Below are 22,519 nucleotides of genomic sequence, written 5' to 3' on the forward strand. Positions count from 1 at the left end.
CTCGCGCTATGGATGGTGAATCTATACGATCACCTGCAGGTCCTTGTGGCAATGACAGGCATGGGGCGGCGGCAGCATGACAGGTCCCAGAAAGGCCTTGATCTGACACAAGTCGATCTCTGCATCTCTGCACGCTGGGTAGAGCAGAATCCCCAAAAACCCCGGCACTGCCAGAGCTCCTCCAGTTCAGATAGCAAGCATGATAGGCCCGCCTGTGAAGACATCCTTGATCTGACAAGAAAATGGAAGATGAACTCAGTAGCACAGTACAAGAAGAAGTGCAGATGGATCGAACTCAGTAGAAGAAGATCTACATCGGATTGATCAAACAAACTGTTTCATAAGACCAAGAACGACAACCAATGGAACATCTCTCGAAGAATTTGACAGGGACACATACTTTGTTTTGACTGGTGAGATATCTGAATCTCATTTTATTCTGACCTGACGACTGCATCAACCTCGGACACTAACTTTTTGACGACGAAACCCCGGACCCCTATTATAAGTAGACTCGATGTGCATTCAGATGTGGTGCTCCCTCCGACTCCAACACCAACGAATGAATCGACTCAATTATTCAAACCGCTCTCTCTCGCGCGCGCTCTCACTTCATGGCTATCCCCCCGGGAGCAGCAGCAGCCTGGTGGTGGCCGCTGCTCCCGCTGCTGCTCTTCCCGTTGTCAGCCTGCTTGTCCAGGATGCTGTCGCCGGCGGCGGTGTTCGTTGGCGGCGCTGCGCGCCACACAGACGACGTGAAGAGCGCCTGGTCGTGCCACATGAGCGACAGGCAGCCGCCGCTCTCGTGCGCGCGGAACCCGGCGCCCGAGAACGTGCGGAGCAGCGCAGTGGCCTGCCCGAGCGCGCTCGGGCCGACCGGCATCTGCCACATCCCGGCGCGCCAGAGCCGGGCATGCCAGAGGACCAGCGGCTCGTGGCGCTCCACGCGGCCGCTGCCCTCGCTGCACACGATGTTGAAGATCTCCCGCTGGAGGTACGCCTCCGCCCCGAGGCCGCCGGCGGCGGGGCGGCCCGTGAGGGCGAGGCGTTGAGCGGACAGCGCCTCCATGGAGTCGAACACGGCGGCGTAGTAGAAGAGCGCGTTGACGAAGCGCTCCACCAGCGTCGGCTTGTTGTGGTCCGCCTCCTGCTCGACGACCGTGAACACCCTGGGCTGGATGGCGGTGACCCAGCCGAGGACGGCGTCGATGGGCGACGGGAGGGAGGTCGACGCGGCGTCCTGGTCCACCAGGAGGCGGTGGAGCTGGCAGACGGAGTTGACGGCCAGCGCCTCCCCGGGCGCGATCTGGAACATCCACGGCTTGAGCGCGTCGAGGCTGTCCGCGGTGACAACATTGAAGGAGAAGGGCACGTTCAAGGCGCGCGCAAGCTCGGCGAGCCGGACGCCCACGTCCTGGAGCTCGTTGCGTGATCCGTCGGCGGCGGGCGGGGGTCCGATGCCGGTGATGCGGACGGCTGGCGGGCCGCCGGGGCGGAGGGAGAAGGCCTGGATGAGCGACGGCCACTGCACGCCCTGCATGATGGCGAGGTCGATCACGTGCACGCGGTCGCAGCCGTCGCACGCCTCCAGGATGGCCTGGTTGGCCGTGAAGTGTGCGAATTTAAGGTAGGGCCCCGCCTCGTAGAACTGGCGGTACAGCTCGCCGGCGTGCGCCGCCGAAGAGGCGGCGTTGGGCGCGGCGCCGTGCTGGGTCGGGAAGGCCGGGACGAGGCGCTGGGCCAGCGCGGCGGCGAAGTGGCTCAAGACGCGGCCGATTCCCCCGGCCGTCGAGACCGTCGTCGCGAGGGCGGTGCGCGCCGCGGCCAGGTTGCTGGTGGCCGCCGCGTAGTCGCCTGCCTGGATGGCGTTGGCGCAGCTGATGAGGAGGTGCACGAGAAAGATCGCGGCGTCCTCCTGCTGCTGGCGCTTCCTCGCCACCTCAGCCGTCGCGGCGTCGCCCTGAGCGGAGGAGGCGAGCGCGGAGCGGCCCATGAGGTCGGCGAAGGAGGGTGGAGCTGGCTGGATGCCTGGATACCACGAGTGGACTGTGAAGGCTGAGGTCTGTATCTGACCTTGCACGCTTCGTCGGCGCTGGCAGTTGTATTTGTAGCGCGAGCAGAGTGACGTGGGCATGTACACGCGGAGGGCGAGAGAGGGTAGCGGGGCGCGGGGTGCACCGGCGTCCGGGAAACCGTGGGTGCGGCATCAGGGGGAGCTAATGGATGGTCCCCATTGCTCCGGGCACACGGGCTGGGCCGCGCCGGGCTTCGAGTTGGGCTGGGTTTGGGCCTACACATTCAAAACCCAATGCAAGGCCTGCTCCTGTTCACAAAAACTGTTATTTTGTCCTGAATATCTGAGATTACCTTAAAGAAATCAAAAACTAATTCATTACTCCTATGTTTCTATTAGCAATGCAGCAGTTTTTTGGTCTTCAAAAGTCGGTTTAGGCAGAAGATAGGGCCTCGGGCCGGGCCTAGCGACACGGGCTACACAAGCCTAGTCGTTGCCCGTTTTATTGCGCTCGTGATGTAATATTGCAAAATTAATGTTACATTTAATTTTATTAAACCTCTAAAGATATACTACGTCACAACGGCCAATTCTAAATTAATATATGTCCAACCTGTCGATTCAGATATTAAGATATACAGGTTGTCCTGATTCTAATAAATCAGTGAAATAAGTCTCTATCGAAAAGGTATACTGGAAATTAAAAATATTAATGTTTCCATTTATTTCTATAAAATAGCTAAACTATATCTCTTTTGCAACGGTCAAGTCCAAAATAAAATATTAATGCCGTTTGATTTATATGAAATTAATATTTTTCATTACGGCTGTTTCTTGATTTTGGAAATTACTATTAATTTTGATTTCACTGAATCAGTGAAAATACTCTATTGCGGATACTAGTAGGAAAAAACCTAGCAGCGGGTCGTGGAGGTTCTAGATGGCGGGCGTACTTAGCTTTCTTCCTTGCAGCTGCACGCAAGGAACCTGTGGCCGGTGTCATCTTCCTAGCTCTTGTCGTATGCCAAGTATCGGCATCCAACAGGCTTGTCAATGTAGTTACAAATGATGGTGAGGTTGTTGTATTCCCCGTGTCAAGCAAAGTCTATGATGTGCTCCGGTACTCCTTCAACGTTGAACCTAAAAGAAAAACAACACTGCCCTGATTAAATCGAAATTAAAATCTCAATTGTGTACTTACCAGCATTATATCCTAGAAGGAAAGACCAAGCTCCAACTCGCAGATCCTTATCCGATTCCCACCACCGCACCCGCCACTGCCCGTTAAAGCTTTCGTCGAGAGAACCACTAGAGAGAAGCGTGGGAGAGATAGTGCGGTCGTGGGGGAGAGGGGGTTTTAATATTTGGAGTACAACGACTTGCCTTCGAGTGGGGTGGTTCACCGGTCAGTGAGATGGGCTTGATTAGTCACGACGGAATAATACTTGTCCCAGCTCCTTAGTAATATGCCATAGAGATAATAATAATATAGTTATTATCATATTTCATTATTCATGATAAATGTTGATACTCCATGCTAAAATTGTATCAATTAAGCAGAAAAATCAATACCCGTGTGGTTTATAAACAACACCGCCTCCCAAGTAAGCCTCTACTAGACTAGTCCATTTGTTAACAATGGTTCAAGTTTTCTAACCATAGACATGTGTTGTCAATTAACAACAAGGTCATGTCATTAGGAGAATGACAGAATGAACAAGACCTAACTAAGCGAAGCAAGATGAACGTTTCATAATATTTAAATTCTTGTAGCTTTCCAATGTAAAATATACCGATCCTTAGACCATAAGATTATGCTACTCCCTTGTACCGGAAGAATACTTTGAGGGCATCAACCGTAATTTCGTAATTGGTTAATTGTGAAGGTGTCTTTAGGTATCTCAGAAATTACTTGTTGGATAGTATGTATCAAGGAGTGGAGTTTTTTGCATATGTGTGACTGATAGATATACTCAAGGCCCGCTCAAGTAACACACATTCTATATCGCTTGCAAGCACTTGACTAATGAGTTAGTTACAAGAGAATGTTGTATTCTGGTACGAGTAAAGAGTACTTGCTAGAAAGGAGATTGAATGAGGTATGGTGATACTGACGATCGAATCTCGGGTAAGTAAAATATCGTGACATAAAGCGAACGGAATATGGATTTAATCAAATCCTTGACATAGTGGTTCAACTAATAAAGATCTTCATGTAATCTATGGGATGCATTATGGACATCTAGGACTTGCTGATGTTTATTGATTAGAGAGGTGTCTCGATCATGCCAGCATATTATTGAACCCATCGGTTCACACACTTTACATTCGACGTCGCTAGGGTAGTAATGAGAAACGGATAATGGCGAAGACCGAAGTTGTTAGGGTCCTCAGATGGGATTCATGATATCACTAGGAGGTTTGGAATGGTACGAAGAATAAGATTCATGTAAGGGGATTTGTTTTTAGGGTTTTGGAAAAGTTTGGTCTTTTTCTCGTATTGTATCGGAGGAATTCTAAAATGTTCCGGAAGGTTCTAGAGTAAGTCTACCTATCATGGGGTCCACATGGACCAAGGGGGTGTGCCCAGGCCTAGAGGATGAGGCACTTGCCCCTAAAGGCCCTTGCAGCCATCCCTTGTTTAAATGAAGGGATAGATTCTATCACGTTGAGTATAGGGGATAGATCTACCCCCTTCGAAATAGGGGATATAGCTTAGAGAGGGCCACTCCTGGATGCACCAACCGTCCCCTGCCCCTACATAAAGTGAGGGGACGACATGGGTTTGGCCACTTGAATCCCTAGGCGCCTCTCCTCTCCTTTCAACGTCCCCCTTCCGCCGCAGCAGCTTAGGGAAGGCCTGCAGAAATCTTTCACCACCACAACCATATTGTTGTGTTTATGTATCTCATCTACTTCACCTCTCCCCTTGTTGGTGGAGAAGGAGTAGCTCTAGCCGTCTAGGGTTATACTTCATCATTTTCGAATCCACTTGTATTCCTTTGTGATTCTAGTTTCCTTGGGATCTTTAGAACCTTAAGGATAAGGGGTTGTCCCGAAGCTTTCTTGGTGTTGTACAACCTTCACGGTCGTTGATGGGAGCCTTCGATTAAGTTCTGGATGGGTGCCCCAACCTTTGTGTAAAAGTTTCAGTTGCCACCTTGAAGGACATCTCTTAGTGGAGTGTGAGCTTACCTTCGTCGTTTGCTCACCGAAGAATAGGGTAAGGCATTTCTGGCATTGGTTGTCCTTTGTGGTTCCACACCGCTCCACCGTAGATGAACTTCCCCTCAAACTAAATGAACTACAGGAATCAACCCTTATGTCTCCTTGTGCTTTACCATCCCTACTTCTATCCTTTAGCATTCCTTTATTACTCGTATCATGTATATAGTATACTTGCTTGTATCTTATCATATAGGATTGTCCACCTAGTTTCATATCTGGTCATCAACCGAAACTAACTGGATCATGACCCACGTCCTGAATTGGCATACTAGAGATGTATACCTTTCATCAAACCTCGTTCTATGGGTGGTCACCCTCCCACGTTGCTCGACATGGATGATCCGGATTTATGGTGAGTATGGTTCGGTGTGGATGGATGGAGGGACCAACATGACAACATCCTTTGTTTGGCATGAAGAGTGAAAGATGAACTAAACAATACTTTTCCAACAAGAACAGGAGAGAAGAAAAGTGCAGATGAATTGAAGAGAGCTACTACTCTCTCATACCCTAAATACTTGTCGCAGATTTAAGCAAAATGCAGGATAAAATCTATTTAGATTCATTTAATCAACGACAGATATTTATGGCGAGAGTGGATACTTGGAATCGATAAGAAAACGGTTTCCTAGGTCCAGGAACGACAATTGAATATCTCTCGCAGAATCGTCGGGAGCTTTTTTGTTACATGTTGCACATGACGTCTATGTATAAAGATCAGACAAACTAACTAGGAGGCTTGCTTCGGCACACCCCTCTCAAATTTCATTGACAACAACCCCTTGGGTAGATGATACACAACAAGATCAGATTCTTGATGATGAGGGCCCCTTTTGTTTGATCGAGCGCGTCCGAATCAGCCTTGCGCATTTCCCACCTATCTATGCATTACGACTTGTCGCCATGAAGCACATGCTTGCGAAACCTTGTTATTCTAAAGAGCAAATAATAAAGTACTTAAAATGGATTAAAGATCAACTTATAAAAAGCAACGGCTCCCATTGAGGGCTGAGATCATTCCATACCTCTTCGTAAGCTTAATGTACCTCTTCGAAGCGATCTAAGCTTTTGATGTGTTCGAATTTAGTGAAAGGTGTTGTACTCGGCCGCTAACTACACAGTACAAGAAAAGATAAATATGATATAAACGGTTCTTTTCAAACAAACGCGGTACTTCGAATTGATCAAAAAACGGTTTCATAAGACCAGGATTGACAATGGAACATTTCGATCGCAGAGAATTTGACAGAGACACTTACTTTATTGCCTGGGGAGATATATGAAGATGTTTGCTCCAGTACAACCCCCCTCCCCCTCTCGAAACTCATTAAGGGTTGAGATCGTTCCATACCTTTTCGTCAGTTTAATGTACCTCTTCGAAGCGATCTTAGCTTTTTATGTGTTCGAGTTTAGAAAAACGGGTTGTAAACACAACTAACTACAAAGTCCAAGAAAAGTGCAAGATGAATTGAACGGCGCTTTTCAAACAAACGCGGTACTTCGAATTGATAAAAAAAAACTGTTTCATAAGACTAAGAATGACAATGGAACATTTCGATCTCAGAGAATTTGATGGCGACACTAACTTATTGCCTGGGGAGATATATGAATCTCATGTTATTTTGACCTGACGACTGCAACTTAACCTCAGAATAATTATTCTTTTGCCATGAAAACGCAGAATAATCAATTACTAGACTCGATGAATGAAATAAACCTGATGTGAACCTCCGAGGGCTCCGACCGACTCTAACACCGACATACTGTATGAATCAACTCAATTATTCAAATCGCTCCCTCGCGCGCGCTCACTGCATTGATATTCCCCCGGCAGCAACCTGCTGCTGGTCGCTGTTGTCGCTGCTGCTCTTCTTGATATCAGCCGGCTCGCGCAGCATGCCGGCGGCGACAGTGTTCGTTGGCGCTCCGCTCCACACCGACGCTGTGAACAGCGGCTGATCGTGCCACATGAGCGTCAGGCAGCCGGCGGTCTCCCTCACGCCGTACCGGGCGCCGGAGGACTCGCGGAGCAGAGCGAGCACCTGCCAGGTCTCCGTCGGTCCGACCGGTAACTGGGCAAGCCCGGCGCGCAAGAGCCGGGCGTGCCAGAGGCGGAGCGGCTCGTGGCGCTCCACGCGGCCGCTGCCCTCGCCGCAGACGATGTCGAAGATCTCCCGCTGCAGGTACGCCTCCGCTCCGAGGCTGCGGTGGTGAGGGGACCTCGCCTCCATGGAGTCGATCACGGATGCGTAGTAGAAGAGCGCGTTGGTGAACCGCTCCACCAGCGACGACTTATTGTGGTCCGCCTCCTGCTCGACGACCGCGAACACCCTGGGCTGCATGGCGGTGATCCAGCCGAGGACGGTGTCGATGGGCGGCGGGAGAGACGTGGACGCGGCGTCCGGGTCCACGAGGAGGCGGTGGAGCTGGTAGATGGAGTTCACAGCCAGCGCCTCCCCGGGGATGATCTGGAACATCCACGGCTGGAGCGAGTCGAGGGCGTGGCCGGTCACCGCGCGGAAGGAGAAGGGCACGTTGCAGGCGCGCGCGTACTCGGCGAGGCGGAGCCCCACCTCGTGGAGCTCGTTGCAGGATCCATCTTCGGCCGGCGGAGGGCCGACTCCGGTGAGGCGGATGGCAGGCGGGCCGCCGGGGCGGAGGGAGAGGGTCTCGATGAGCGATGGCCACTGCACGCCCTGCATGATGGCGAGGTCGATGATATGCACGCGGTCGCAGCCGTCGAAGGCCTGCAGGATGGCCTGGTTGGCCATGAAGTGGGCGAACTTGAGGTAGGGCCCCGAGTCGTAGAACTGGCGGTACAGCTCGGAGGCGTGGCCCGCGGACGTGGCCGCGTCGAGCACGCCGCCGGATTGGGTCGGTGCCGCCGGGCAGAGGCGGTGAGCCAACGCGAGAGCGAAATGGCTGACGACGCGTCCGATCCCGAAGCCGGCTGAGACCTTGGTGGTGAGTGCCGTGTGCGCCTCGGTCAGGATGTTGAAGGCGGCCGCGTAGTCGCCCGCCTGGATGGCCTTGGCGCAGGTGACGAGGAGGTGCACGAGACGGATCGCGTTGTTCTCCTGCTCCTGGCGCTTCCTTGCGGCCTCAGCCGCAGCAAAGGTGGGCGGGAGCGGGACGGCGGGCAGGACGACGGCCGTGCTCATGGATGCACCGGCGCCGTTGGTCATCGTGGCAGCGCCGTGGGCGGACGGGAGCGGAAGTGAGCCGGACGGAGCGGAGGGGTCCATAGCGTGCTGGAAGGCGAAGGAGAAGTGGCTAGGGGTACCGCGCGGGGAGTGTGAAGGAAGGCTGGTGGGTGCTGAGCTGTGTGTGGCTGCCGCTCGCAGTTGCAGTTGTATTTGTAGAGCGGGGAGAGTACACGTGGAAGGGTAGCAGAGCGGGCGTCCGGGAAACCGTGGGTGCGGGCACAAATGGGTGGCCCCAGTTGCCATAAGCAGACATCCGGATGGGCCGGGCCGGGCCGGGCCGGGCTGGTTTTTAGGCAAGGCATTCTAAAGCCCGGACCTGGCCCGGGCCCTACAAATAGTTTTTTAGGGCTGAAAATGCCACCTTAATTTGAATTAAAATCATTACTCCTATGTAGAACACAATGTAGGATATCGAATTTTTAGGTCTTTTGGACTATGTTGCGGGCATAAGATAGGACCCGAGACCGGCCCAGCCCGGCCCGGATGCATGGGTTGGATATGTCCATGGTTGGTCCATATTTTAATGGATTTGCGGCGGAATACTACCGATTTAATGTAATGATTAATTTTCATAAATTACTATATATTTTATATATATCACAATGAGCTGTCGATAATATTTCACTACGGTGCGATTCGTTTTAATAAATTCTTGAAATTAATCTTTTGTCGAAACGGGGCCGATTTTGGCAAAATATCAATGTTAGATTTCATTGTATAAATTACTGAAATTAATCGGTGTTGAGCTGTCTATAATCTTTTTTAAATATAATATTGCATCAATTTTTTTCATAAATTACTTAATTAATTTCTTTTGGAACGATTCGAAATATTTATAACATTTTATTTAATAAATTGCTAGAATTAATTTACGCCGCAAATGTTGATTCTTACTTTTGCAATATTGATCTTATATTCGATTATAATAAATTGGTAAAAAATACTCGGTGTCACTATCATATGAGATCCTACATGTTTAGGATAAAAAGGAAAATAATAATAATAAAGTAATGTGGCATGTAAAAAAACATTTTCCAACTAAACGTTCAAATATATCTACAAAGATTATGCAAACATATGAGAATATAGTTGGTGGGACGTGCTAAATAAGTTTGGTATGTGATAACCCCCAAGTGTAGGGGATTTCCGCAATACAATTCGATAAGTATTGGAGTGTCGAACTCACGAGGAGCTGAATGTAAACTATCTATTCTCTAAAGCCCTATAACCCACTTATATGGCCTTCTATGCAAAGCTAGGAGATGTGGTCTGTGTGTAAAGGTTTTTACTAAAAAACTACAAGTGCTGAAATTAAAATGAAGTAAAAATGCAAGGAAAGTAAAGTAAAGTGCAGTAAAGTAAAATGCTATCAGATGAAGTGAAGTGGAGTAACTCAAGAGAGCAAGTGTTTAGGCAAATTGTTATTTCATTTGTCTGGTTGTCATAATTAGTGAAACTCATTACAGTCTTTTTAGTGCTTCTTTTAGGGAGGAGCCATATACATGTGCAGGTACACCCCTAGTGATTGATCCTAAGGCCATTTTCATGAGCAAACAAAAGAACTATTAAGACATTCATAAGAATGTCCAACCACCGATGTAAGTTTAAAGGTCCCCATAATTGGTCCCCCGTTAACATGCATCCAAGAATCGGGACCGGGTTTCTGTCGTTCCCACTATCCATCATCCTATCAACATGCAACGGTGATAACCTTATGCATCTCTTTGACATATGTGTGCACTCATATATCAATATATAAGACCATCATAGAAGATAACAAATACTTTTATGCAACCAAAAACAAACTATATAACAATTGTCATGAACAATTCACTAGTCAAACATCAACATAGAGATACAATAGATCATGGGAAAACAATATATTGCATCATACATCATGTTTGCCAAGATATTACAACGGGGGATGATGAATTGTTGTTGTATATGTTGATGGAGATGATGGAGATGGTGCTGATGCCTACACCGGAGGGGGGTGGAGTCCACCAGAGGAGATTCCAGCAGCGTTTCCCCCCTCTGATCGTTGCCGGCGGCGGCCTGCTGACTCTTTGTTTCTGTGTTTTTATCTACGCCATCGTAGCCTCGACGAACCCCCCAGGGTCGTACATATAGTAATTTTTAGGGCAAAACAAATCGGTTCTTTAAAAGATGAGGCAAAACGGGCGCTCGAGGGCCGAAAGAGGTCTGGTGGCACGGCCAGAGGGGGAGGCCGCGCCACCCTCTCTCTCTCTCTCTCTCTCTCTCTCTCTCTCTTTCCAAGCCTATTTACCTCCTGGTGGCCCACTTTAGCTCATTTTGTTTGTATCGAAAATTCCGAAGCGTGGCCCTTGAGCTTGCCCTTTTTGGAGTCCCGTATCTCCTGGAAAGTCAAAGTGGTGTTTCCTGCCAAACAGAATTAGAACCGGAGGAGGGGGGTTTGTTTAGAACATCCCCTAATAAAACATGGGAATAACATTATATAAGATGCAAATATGTGGTAATATGTTGCAATAAAGTGCAAAGTCATGTATGCATTTTACATGCATCAACATCCCCAAGCTTAACCTATGCTCGTCCTCGAGCATAAAGGTGATAAAACTAGCATGGACTTTGGAGTTTATTGCATCTCTTCTATGTAATCATGCAAAGTCTTACAAGGTTCAATCAATAAAGAATGATAATAAGTAATATGAACTCATCAAATAATAACTCTTACATTCTACAAAGCATGCATAATAATAGTAAATAGCATTGTAAGAAACATGAATGATAAATATTTATGAATGATAAAGCATGCTTAGGAGAATCCTATATAATTGTTGGAAGACTCTTTGTCCTCTCTTTTCATGAATATTTCTTTACACAAGAAAGTAAGCGGGGAATGTGTGTGCTAAACCTCCAACAAAATAAAAAAGTAAAGAGCATAAAACATGGTTTCAAGCTATGCAATTCATGTCAACAATAATAATAAGGATAGGGTACCAAGTATCTCATGTATAAAGATATCTATGTGTCATGAGTTTGACCTCTTATGAGTAAGTGTTGCATCATTTTCTTGAATGCTAAGGACCACACCTCTCGTTTCAAAACTTCGGGTTACCAAGACCTTTCAACATACATGTTTTAACCAAGAATCGCAATGGGGTACCTTCATGCCGGCTGTACAAAGGACCAAAGGATATGTGCATCTCAACTATAGGCCATCCACACCGGGACAACATGAACAACTGACATTGAGGATCCTCTCTAACTCTCTCTCACTTTTTTCTCATACTCTTTATGTTTCTTTTCTCACACTTTTTTTCAAAACTCTTTATTCACACAACTCTTTTTTAACAAAACTCTTTTTTCGCTCTTCCTATTGAGGATGCTCATTGCTGAAACTTCCACCATGATTACGCATGGATTTGGTTAGTGGTCAATTGCTCTTCTCTAACAATGCATGCCTACTTGCTTAAAATAATCGCATTTCATTCCACAAGAGATAGTGTAAGGGTATATGCCCCTATGTGTGTTTTTGGTAATTAATGACAACCCCTATGGACTAATGTTTTCATTGGGTTTATATGAAGGAATATTTCATAGGTACTACTTGTAGTCCATGTGTTGGATTCAAGTATGGATGCCATGAAGATAAAGATATACCTTAAGTATTGGCATCAAGATCACTGATTTTAAGACATATATGTGATATGATCAAGAAGAAGAAATGAAGATGGAGTTTGACGTGGGCATTACCCTTCGGGTAACCAACCTTGTCCTACCCTACACGATCCAGCTGGAGGCCCATGAAGGTGTTCGATGACAAGATGGGCCACTTGGGTGGAGTAGCAGAAGATTCCTTGGCGGGCAAGACAAGGGATGAGCCGAACAAGGAAAGTTTAGAGATAGAATTACTGTAAATCTAGTCGTACTCGGTTAGACCTCTAGAGACCTGGCCTCCTATATAAAGGCTAGGAGAGGGGCTGCCGAGGGACACGTACAATCTTAACAATCTTAGCCACCAAAAGTCTAGAGCTAGGACGCCGCGGCGCTTAGCCTCTCGACAAGATCTCAGCCGAACCCTTCGGCACCCCATTGTAACCCATTATTTTCATAATCAAGATCAGACAGGCAGGACGTAAGGGTTTTACCTCATCGAGGGCCCCGAACCTGGGTAAATCGCTCTCCCCGCTTGTCTGCGAACCGATGTCTCGTGTCGGCCTGCGTGGATTCCATCAACCCTAAGCCCCTATCGGAGGGCATTGCCGAGGAGCACCCTCGACAATTGGCGCCGTCTGTGGGAATCCTGTCGGCACAAGATCGGTCATCGGCAGATCCAGTCATGTCATCGGCAGCTTCATCGACACCGTCATCGCCAAGTCTGGGAAGCCCGATTCGATTCGGCTCCTATGAATTCACCCCGCACAGCGACTCGTCTCGCTCGACCGTTTCAGACCTGCAAGGAAACATGGAGATGACCTTTGGCAGCGTCCACTACAACGTCAATTCGGAAGGAATCCTTCGGCTGCTGGAGCCACTCGCCTCCATGTCGACGGATTCAAGCGCGCCGTCATCAATCGACCTTTCGACTGGTTTGACGGACTCAGCGAATTCACTCGTGCTATCGACTGCCTCCATGTCGGTTGGATCTGACGATCCCACATCTTCGGAGATGACTTCGTACTACTGCTTGCACTATGATACCAGGCACGGGCTGGGTTCAAGCGACACACCGTTCATCTGCAATGCTCAGTACTCGTCGGGAGAGGATAGTGTCGACAGCATCGTCCAAGGTACCACCCGGAGGACAGCACACCACCAGGTCTATGTCGCCAATAATACGGGAAACACAAGGCACGGGGGAGACGGAGATCACACCCCTCGTTCCAGTAGACGAGCAAGTTTCGAAAACAGCGCCAGCAACAACAACAGCGATTACACCATCGCGGACGAGGAGTGGGCAGCAGCCAAGGCGGCCGTGCTTAACAACACGCCGCTCCCCGCAGGAACCTCGGTTGGAACCCTCAATGCTTATCGCTCTATACTAGAGAAGAATCGGGAGCACTTATCAAAAGAACAAGCCGCCCTCGAGAGACGCCTAACTGCTGCAGAACAATCTAGGAGAGGTTCGAGAGGAAGCGCCTCTCGAAGCACTCAAGGGGCGGGCAAGCACCGATCAAGGTTATCCAGGCTCTCGGAAGATGACGCCAGGGAAATAACATCGAACCTGACCAAGTCTTTTATGACCACGGACACCGCGGGCATGCCACGGCCAAAAACCGTCGCAGGAGCAACTGCCAATCTCGCGGCATACCTCATCAACCAGCGCCCTGAAGGTTCTATGGCCCAAGCCCATCGCGGTGCCCTAGAAAGTCTCGCGATACTGGGGGACAATCTGGTCCCGCGGAAGGAAAAAACCACGCTACATGTCGGTGGCTCAAAGCATCATGCGAGAGACGCTCGAGATGAAATCACTCAGAGCAGAATCGACAAAGCAAGGTGATACGTCTCCAACGTATCGATAATTTCTTATGTTCCATGCTACTTTATTGATGATACCTACATGTTTTATGCACATTATATGTCATATTTATGCATTTTCTGGAACTAACCTATTAACAAGATGCCGAAGAGCCGCTGTCGTTTTCCGCTGTTTTTGGTTTCAGTAAATCCTAGTAAAGAAATATTCTCGAATTGGACGAAACTTTCGCCCAGTGGTCCTATTTTTGCACGAAGCTTCCAGAAGACCGAAGAGATAACGAAGTGGGGCCACGAGGCAGCCAGGGGCCAGGGCGGCGCGGCCCCAGCCCCGGCCGCGCCGACCCGCCCCCCGGGCCCCTCGTGTGGCCCCCGCGTTGACTCCTCCGCCTACTTAAAGCCTCCGTCGCGAAACCCCCGCACCGAGAGCCACGATACGGAAAACCTTACCGAGACGCCGCCGCCGCGAATCCCATCTCGGGGGATTCGAGAGATCGCCTCCGGCACCCCGCCGGAGAGGGGATTCATCTCCCGGAGGACTCTACACCGCCATGGTCGCCTCCGGAGTGATGAGTGAGTAGTTCACCCCTCGGACCATGGGTCCATAGCAGTAGCTAGATGGTCGTCTTCTCCTTGTTGTGCTTCATTGTTGGATCTTGTGAGCTGCCTAACATGATCAAGATCATCTATCCGTAATACTATATGTTGTGTTTGTCGGGATCCGATGGATAGAGAGTACTATGATTATGGTGATTATCAATCTATTGTTTATGTGTTGTTTATGATCTTGCATGCTCTCCGTTATTAGTAGAGGCTCGGCCAAGTTTTTGCTCTTAACTCCAAGAGGGGTATTTATGCTCGATAGTGGGTTCATGCCTTCATTTACACTCGGGATCGTGACGAGAGGTTCTAAGGTTGTGATGTGCTCGTTGCCACTAGGGATAAAACATTGATGCTATGTCTAAGGATGTAGTTGTTGATTACATTACGCACCATACTTAATGCAATTGTCTCGTTGCTTAGCAACTTAATACCGAATGGGGTTCGGATGATAACTCCGAAGGTGGACTTTTTAGGCATAGATGCAGTTGGATGGCGGTCTATGTACTTTGTCGTAATGCCCGGATTAAATCTCACTATATTTATCATATCATGTATATGCATTGTTATGCCTTTCTCTATTTGTCAATTGCCCGACCGTAATTTGTTCACCCAACATGCTTTTATCTTATGGGAGAGACACCTCTAGTGAACCGTGGACCCCGGTCCTATTCTTTACATAGCATACAATCTACTCGCAATTGTGTTTACTATTTTCTTTGCAAACATCTTCCACTCGATACGTTTAATCCTTTGTTACAAGCAAGCCGGTGGAGATTGACAACCTCACTCGTTTCGTTGGGACAAAGTACTTGGGTTGTGTTGTGCAGGTTCCGCGTTGGCGCCGGAATCCCTGGTGTTGCGCCGCATCACATTTCGCGACCATCAACCTTCAACGTGCTTCTTGGCTCCTACTCGGTTCGATTAAACCTTGGTTTCATACTGAGGGAAACTTGCTTCTATACGCATCATACCTTCCACTTGGGGTTCCCAACGGACGTGTACATCTACCCGTATCAAGCTAAATTTCCGGCGCCGTTGCCGGGAGATCAAGACACGCTGCAAGGGGAGTCTCCACTTCTCAATCTCTTTACTTTGTTTTTGTCTTGCTTTATTTTATTTACTACTTTGTTTGCTGCACTAAACAAAACACACAAAAATTAGTTGCTAGTTTTACTTTATTTACTTTCTTGCTCTCTATATCAAAAACACAAAAAAATTAGTTACTTGCATTTACCTTATCTAGTTTGCTTTATTTACTTTTGCTAAAATGAGTAATCCTGAAGTTGAAGTTCGTTCTTTTAAGCAACAAGGTGGAGAAAGTTTAAAAGATGCTTGGTATAGAATTAGTAATGCTCATCAAAGGTGCATTAAGAAACACTCCACCACTATCCTTCTTAGGAACTTTTATGTTGGTTTATCTAGTTGGAATAGATATGTTCTTGATACTCTTTCGGGAGGTAATTTCCTAGGTACTCCCGCTTTAGAAACTAGTTGCATCATTGAGAGTCTAGTTGGAATACCACCTGTTAATGAAGTTAAAATTGAAATCTCTCTTGAAGATGTTATGAAAAAATTGGAAACCATAGAGAAAAATTTTCCAAGTGTTGAAACTAAATTGGGAATGCTATTTGACAAAACTTATGAACTTGATAAATCCTTAGGAGGAATTGATGAAAAAATTAGTGTCCGAGGAACTTGTGTTGTCCATGATAATCAAACCAATAGGATTGATGAACTTGAAAAAGCTATGGGAACCTTGGGTTCAACCTTTTCTTCTCTCAAGTATAATGAGAAAGCCTATGTGGGGAAAGAGCAAAAATTCATGTACGCCTCTAAAGTGCCTAAACAAAAGAATTATTATAGGCCTAAAATTTCTAAGACCCCTAGCACCACCATAGAAAATTTAGATAATGGAGCACCTAAAGTACCCTCTGCAACAAGTTGTGTTTGCATGAAAAATAATGATGTTGATGCTTCTACTCTTGATGTTACTTGATTTGCACTTTCTGCGCCTAGCTGAAAGGCGTTAAAGAAAAGCGCTTATGGGAGACAACCCATGTTTTTACCTACAGCAATTTTTTGTTTTGTTGAGTCTTGGAAGTTGTTTACTACTGTAGCAACCTCTCCTTATCATGTTTTTGTGCCAAGTAAAGTTTCTATGTCAAAGTTGATGTTATATTTGGGATCGCTGCGCAGAAACAGCATTGCTGTCTGTCACGAATCTGGGCACAGTTCTCTGTAGAAAATTCGAAAAAATCTGCCAATTTACGAGCGTGATCCTCAGATATGTCGGCAACTTTAATTAGTTTTGAGTTTTTCCATTTGAGCAAGTCTGGTGCCAGCTTTAAATTCGTCTTTACGGACTGTTCTGTTTTTGACAGATTCTGCCTTTTATTTCGCATTGCCTCTTTTGCTATGTTGGATTTATTTCTTTGATCCATTAATGTCCAGTAGCTTTATGCAATGTCCAGAAGTGTAAAAAATGATTGTGCCACCTCTGAATGTGTGAATTATTAATTGTGCACTAACCCTCTAATGAGTTTGCTTGAAGTTTGGTGTGAAGGAAGTTTTCAAGGGTCAAGAGAGGAGAATGATATACTATGATCAAGAGGAGTGAAAGCTCTAAGCTTGGGGATGCCCCCGTGGTTCACCCCTGCATATTTTAAGAAGACTCAAGCGTCTAAGCTTGGGGATGCCCAAGGCATCCCCTTCTTCATCGACAACATCATCGAGTTCCTCCCCCGAAACTATATTTTTATTCAATCACATCTTGTGTTCTTTGCTTGGAGCGCTCGGTTTGTTTTTGTTTTTGTTTTTGTTTGAATAAGATGGATCCTAGCATTCACTTTGTGGGAGAGAGACACGCTCCGCTGTTGCATATGGACACATGTGTCCTTAGGCTTTACTCATAATGTTCAAGGCGAAGTTTCTTCTTCGTTAAATTGTTATATGGTTGGAATTGGAAAATGCTACATGTAGTAATTCTAAAATGTCTTGGATAATGTGATACTTGGCAATTGTTGTGCTCATGTTTAAGCTCTTGCATCATATGCTTTGCACCCATTAATGAAGAAATACATAGAGCTTGCTAAAATTTGATTTGCATATTTGGTCTCTCTAAGGTCTAGATAATATCTAGTATTGAGTTTTGAACAACAAGGAAGACGGTGTAGAGTCTTATAATGTTTACAATATGTCTTTTATGTGAGTTTTGCTGCACTTGTTCATCCTTGAGTTTGCTTCAAATAACCTTGCTAGCCTAAACCTTGTATCGAGAGGGAATACTTCTCATGCATCCAAAATCCTTGAGCCAACTACTATGCCATTTGTGTCCACCATACCTACCTACTACATGGTATTTCTCCGCCATTCCAAAGTAAATTGCTTGAGTGCTACCTTTAAAATTCCATCATTCACCTTTGCAATATATAGCTCATGGGACAAAATAGCCTTAAAAACTATCGTAGTATTGAATATGTACTTATGCACTTTATCTTTTATTAAGTTGCTTGTTGTGCGATAACCATGCTTCGGAGAACGCCATCAACTATTGTTGAATATCATGTGAGTTGCTATGCATGTCCGTCTTGTCTGAAGGATCTATCATTTTAGTGGTTGGAGCATGCAAAATTGTTAGAGAAGAACATTGGGCCTCTAACTAAAGCCATGAATCATGGTTGAAGTTTCAGTTTTGGACGTATATCCTCAATCTCATATGAGAATAATAATCATTGCTACATGCTTATGCATTTAAGAGGAGTCCATTATCTGTTGTCCATGTTGTCCCGGTATGGATGTCTAAGTTGAGAATAATCAAAAGCGAGAAATCCAAAATGCGAGCTTTCTCCTTAGACCTTTGTACAGGCGGCATGGAGGTACCCCTTTGTGACACTTGGTTGAAACATGGCATGCAAAGATCCGGTAGTCCAAGCTAAGTAGGACGAGGTGCGGACACTATTAGTATACTATGCATGAGGCTTGCAACTTGTAAGATATAATTTTCATAACTCATATGCTTTATTACTACCGTTGACAAAATTGTTTCATGTTTTCAAAATAAAAGCTCTAGCACAAATACAGCAATCGATGCTTTCCTTTTGAAGGACCATTCTTTTACTTTTATTGTTGAGTCAGTTTACCTATCTTCTTCCACCTTAAAAAGCAAACACTTGTGTGAACTGTGCATTGATTCCTACATACTTGCATATTGCACTTGTTATACTACTTTATGTTGACAATATCCATGAGATATACATGTTATAAGTTGAAAGCAACCGCTGAAACTTCATCTTCCTTTGTGTTGCTTCAACACCTTTACTTTGATTTATTGCTTTATGAGTTAACTCTTATGCAAGACTTATTGATGCTTGTCTTGAAGTACTATTCATGAAAAGTCTTTGTCATATGATTCACTTGTTTACTCATGTCATTACCTTTGCTTTGATCGCTGCATTCATTACATATGTTTACAAATAGTATGATCAAGATTATGATGGCATGTCACTTCGTAAATTATCTTTGTTATCGTTTTACTCGCTCGGGACGAGCGTAACTAAGCTTGGGGATGCTGATACGTCTCCAACGTATCGATAATTTCTTATGTTCCATGCTACTTTATTGATGATACCTACATGTTTTATGCACATTATATGTCATATTTATGCATTTTCTCGGAACTAACCTATTAACAAGATGCCGAAGAGCCGCTGTCTGTGTTTCTCGCTGTTTTTGGTTTCGTAAATCCTAGTAAAGAAATATTCTCGGAATTGGACGAAACTTTCGCCCGGGGTCCTATTTTTGCACGAAGCTTCCAGAAGACCGAAGAGATAACGAAGTGGGGCCACGAGGCAGCCAGGGGCTAGGGCGGCGCGGCCCAAGCCCTGGCCGCGCCGACCTGCCCCCTGGGCCCCTCGTGTGGCCCCCCGCGTTGACTCTCCGCCTACTTAAAGCCTCCGTCGCGAAACCCCCAGTACCGAGAGCCACGATACGGAAAACCTTACTGAGACGCCGCCGCCGCGAATCCCATCTCGGGGGATTCAGGAGATCGCCTCCGGCACCCTCGCCGGAGAGGGGATTCATCTCCCGGAGGACTCTACACCGCCATGGTCGCCTCCGGAGTGATGAGTGAGTAGTTCACCCCTGGACCATGGGTCCATAGCAGTAGCTAGATGGTCGTCTTCTCCTTGTTGTGCTTCATTGTTGGATCTTGTGAGCTGCCTAACATGATCAAGATCATCTATCCGTAATACTATATGTTGTGTTTGTCGGGATCCGATGGATAGAGAGTACTATGATTATGGTGATTATCAATCTATTGTTTATGTGTTGTTTATGATCTTGCATGCTCTCCGTTATTAGTAGAGGCTCTGGCCAAGTTTTTGCTCTTAACTCCAAGAGGGGGTATTTATGCTCGATAGTGGGTTCATGCCTTCATTTACACCTGGGATCGTGACAGTAGGTTCTAAGGTTGTGATGTGCTGTTGCCACTAGGGATAAAACATTGATGCTATGTCTAAGGATGTAGTTGTTGATTACATTACGCACCATACTTAATGCAATTGTCTGTTGCTTAGCAACTTAATACTGAATGGGGTTCGGATGATAACTCTGAAGGTGGACTTTTTAGGCATAGATGCAGTTGGATGGCGGTCTATGTACTTTGTCGTAATGCCCGGATTAAATCTCACTATATTTATCATATCATGTATATGCATTGTTATGCCTTTCTCTATTTGTCAATTGCCCGACTGTAATTTGTTCACCCAACATGCTTTTATCTTATGGGAGAGACACCTCTAGTGAACTGTGGACCCCGGTCCTATTCTTTACATAGCATACAATCTACTCGCAATTGTGTTTACTATTTTCTTTGCAAACATCTTCCACTCGATACGTTTAATCCTTTGTTACAGCAAGCCGGTGAGATTGACAACCTCACCTGTTTCGTTGGGACAAAGTACTTGGGTTGTGTTGTGCAGGTTCCGCGTTGGCGCCGGAATCCCCGGTGTTGCGCCGCATCACATTTCGCGACCATCAACCTTCAACGTGCTTCTTGGCTCCTACTGGTTCGATTAAACCTTGGTTTCATACTGAGGGAAACTTGCTTCTATACGCATCATACCTTCCACTTGGGGTTCCCAACGGACGTGTACATCTACGCGTATCACAAGGCGATGACGCGCCGCTAGGGAGGAATATGACAGTGATTCTTCGGATGAAAGCCGGGAGAACGATGGTGAGCTAAGGGGGGCCGATTGTTTAAGCTACAAAATCCGCGAGGCAATGCCCCCCAGAAAGTTCAAACTTACTCCTACTGACGCCGCCAAATACGATGGATAGCAGGAGCCGAGGTCCTGGATAGACGACTACTTGCAGACCGTGATTCTGCACAAAGGAAATCAGATAGCAGCAATGCAATGCTTGCAGCTTTATCTAAAGGACTCAGCACGAGCCTGGTTAAGAGGTCTGCCGAAGGGTTCCATCAAGTCATGGGACGACCTAGTAGACGCTTTTGTTGCAAATTTCCAAGCAACATACAAAAGGCCCGTCGGGATTGAGGAATTACGACATTGCCAGCAAAAGCAGAAGGAATCGATGCGCGCGTACATCGGGAGATTCACTAAGCTTCTGAATGCTGCCGAAGACGTTTTCGTTGACAGAGCAATCGATGCCTTCAGCGACGGCATCCGACGTGTAGAGGAACTCGGGCGTAAAAAGCCAAAAACAATAACCAAGTTAATGGAAATCGCCAACAGCTGGGCTGATGGCGAGGACAACGTACGAAGGCCGCGACAGCGCAGCGATGATGAAGATGACGACCAGCCGAAGCATGATTCGGGTGGACGAAGGGATCGCCACAAGAGAAGAAAAAATCGCAACTACGATGATAGTAATCTGGTAGCCGCAGGATACTCTGATCGGCAGGACGATCGAGATGACGACAGACGAGACGATCGGCAGGATGGTAACCGGAATAATTCTGGAAACCGCGGCAACTACAAACCGCGACCACAGAGGACTCCCGAGCTACCCTTCGCCGAGCAGATCAACGCTCCTTGCTACTTGCACTCGTACATCGATTCCAAGGATAACAAAACAAAGTCAAGCCACCTGCTCAGAGATTGTAGGCAGTTCCTTGACATGGAGAAACTCATCCAGCATAAGCAACAGCAACCACCACCTCCACCACCACCACCACCCTGAGCACCGAGTCCAGCAGGCTCAGCCTCATCAACCCAATGAGGCGTTTCCACCACCACGTGGGCAGATGAGCATGATCCACAGGACAGGTGTCTCAAGAAGAGAGATGAAGAAGCTCACCCGAGAGATTAATCTGGCAGAAAGTATCATGGCGAACATCCCTGAGTATGTCGAGTGGTCGTCTCAGAACATTACGTTCAGTCGAGCGGATCACCCGATGACCATACCAAAACCAGGACACGCTGCCTTAGTAGTCGAGCCACAAATTGGGGGGTTCAAGATGAGCAAAGTCTTCATGGATGGTGGAAGCGGGTTAAACCTGATATTCGTCGACACAATTAAAAGTATGGGGATCACCATGAGGATGCTAGAAGAAACAGACACTTGCTTCCATGGGATTCTCCCAACTTCACCGGCGTACTCTCTTGGCAAAGTTTACCTGAACGTCGTCTTTGGCAAAACCGACAACTTTAGGAAGGAAAAGATCGAGTTTGAAGTAGTGAACTGGGAATCACAGTATCACGCCATACTCGGCAGACCAGCTTATGCCAAGTTCATGGCAGTACCGCACTACGCATACCTCAAGTTGAAAATGCCTGGGAACAACGGGACAAACATCACAGTCTATGGAAGTTTTTCACGCTCGGACAATTGTGATCGCGAGTTTCAGAGGATTGCTGCGAAGTTTGGGATAAAACAAGAAATTTTCGATCCTCCACCCAGGTTATCGATACGTGAAATTAAGGAGGAGAAACATGCCAGGGAAACCAAGAAGAAGCCAACCGACCTTGCTCCAGAAGCTTCGGCAGCA

The 22,519-nt window shown here is 46.9% G+C and overlaps 2 protein-coding genes across 2 annotated transcripts; both read right to left on the reverse strand.

Moving 5' to 3' along the window:
• Positions 1 to 607: 607 nt before the first annotated feature.
• LOC124648238 (DELLA protein SLR1-like) lies at positions 608 to 2,134 on the reverse strand. The gene has a single exon (XM_047188031.1). It carries the CDS (start codon positions 2,132 to 2,134, stop codon positions 608 to 610), a length of 1,527 nt encoding a protein of 508 aa, XP_047043987.1.
• A 4,916-nt stretch (positions 2,135 to 7,050) lies between these two features.
• On the reverse strand, positions 7,051 to 8,487 carry LOC124648239 (DELLA protein SLR1-like). Its single transcript, XM_047188032.1, has one exon. It carries the CDS (start codon positions 8,485 to 8,487, stop codon positions 7,051 to 7,053), a length of 1,437 nt encoding a protein of 478 aa, XP_047043988.1.
• Between the last annotated feature and the right edge of the window lie 14,032 nt (positions 8,488 to 22,519).

The sequence above is a fragment of the Lolium rigidum genome, chromosome 4 (genome assembly GCF_022539505.1).
Source record: "Lolium rigidum isolate FL_2022 chromosome 4, APGP_CSIRO_Lrig_0.1, whole genome shotgun sequence".
Classification (NCBI taxonomy): Eukaryota; Viridiplantae; Streptophyta; class Magnoliopsida; order Poales; family Poaceae; genus Lolium; species Lolium rigidum.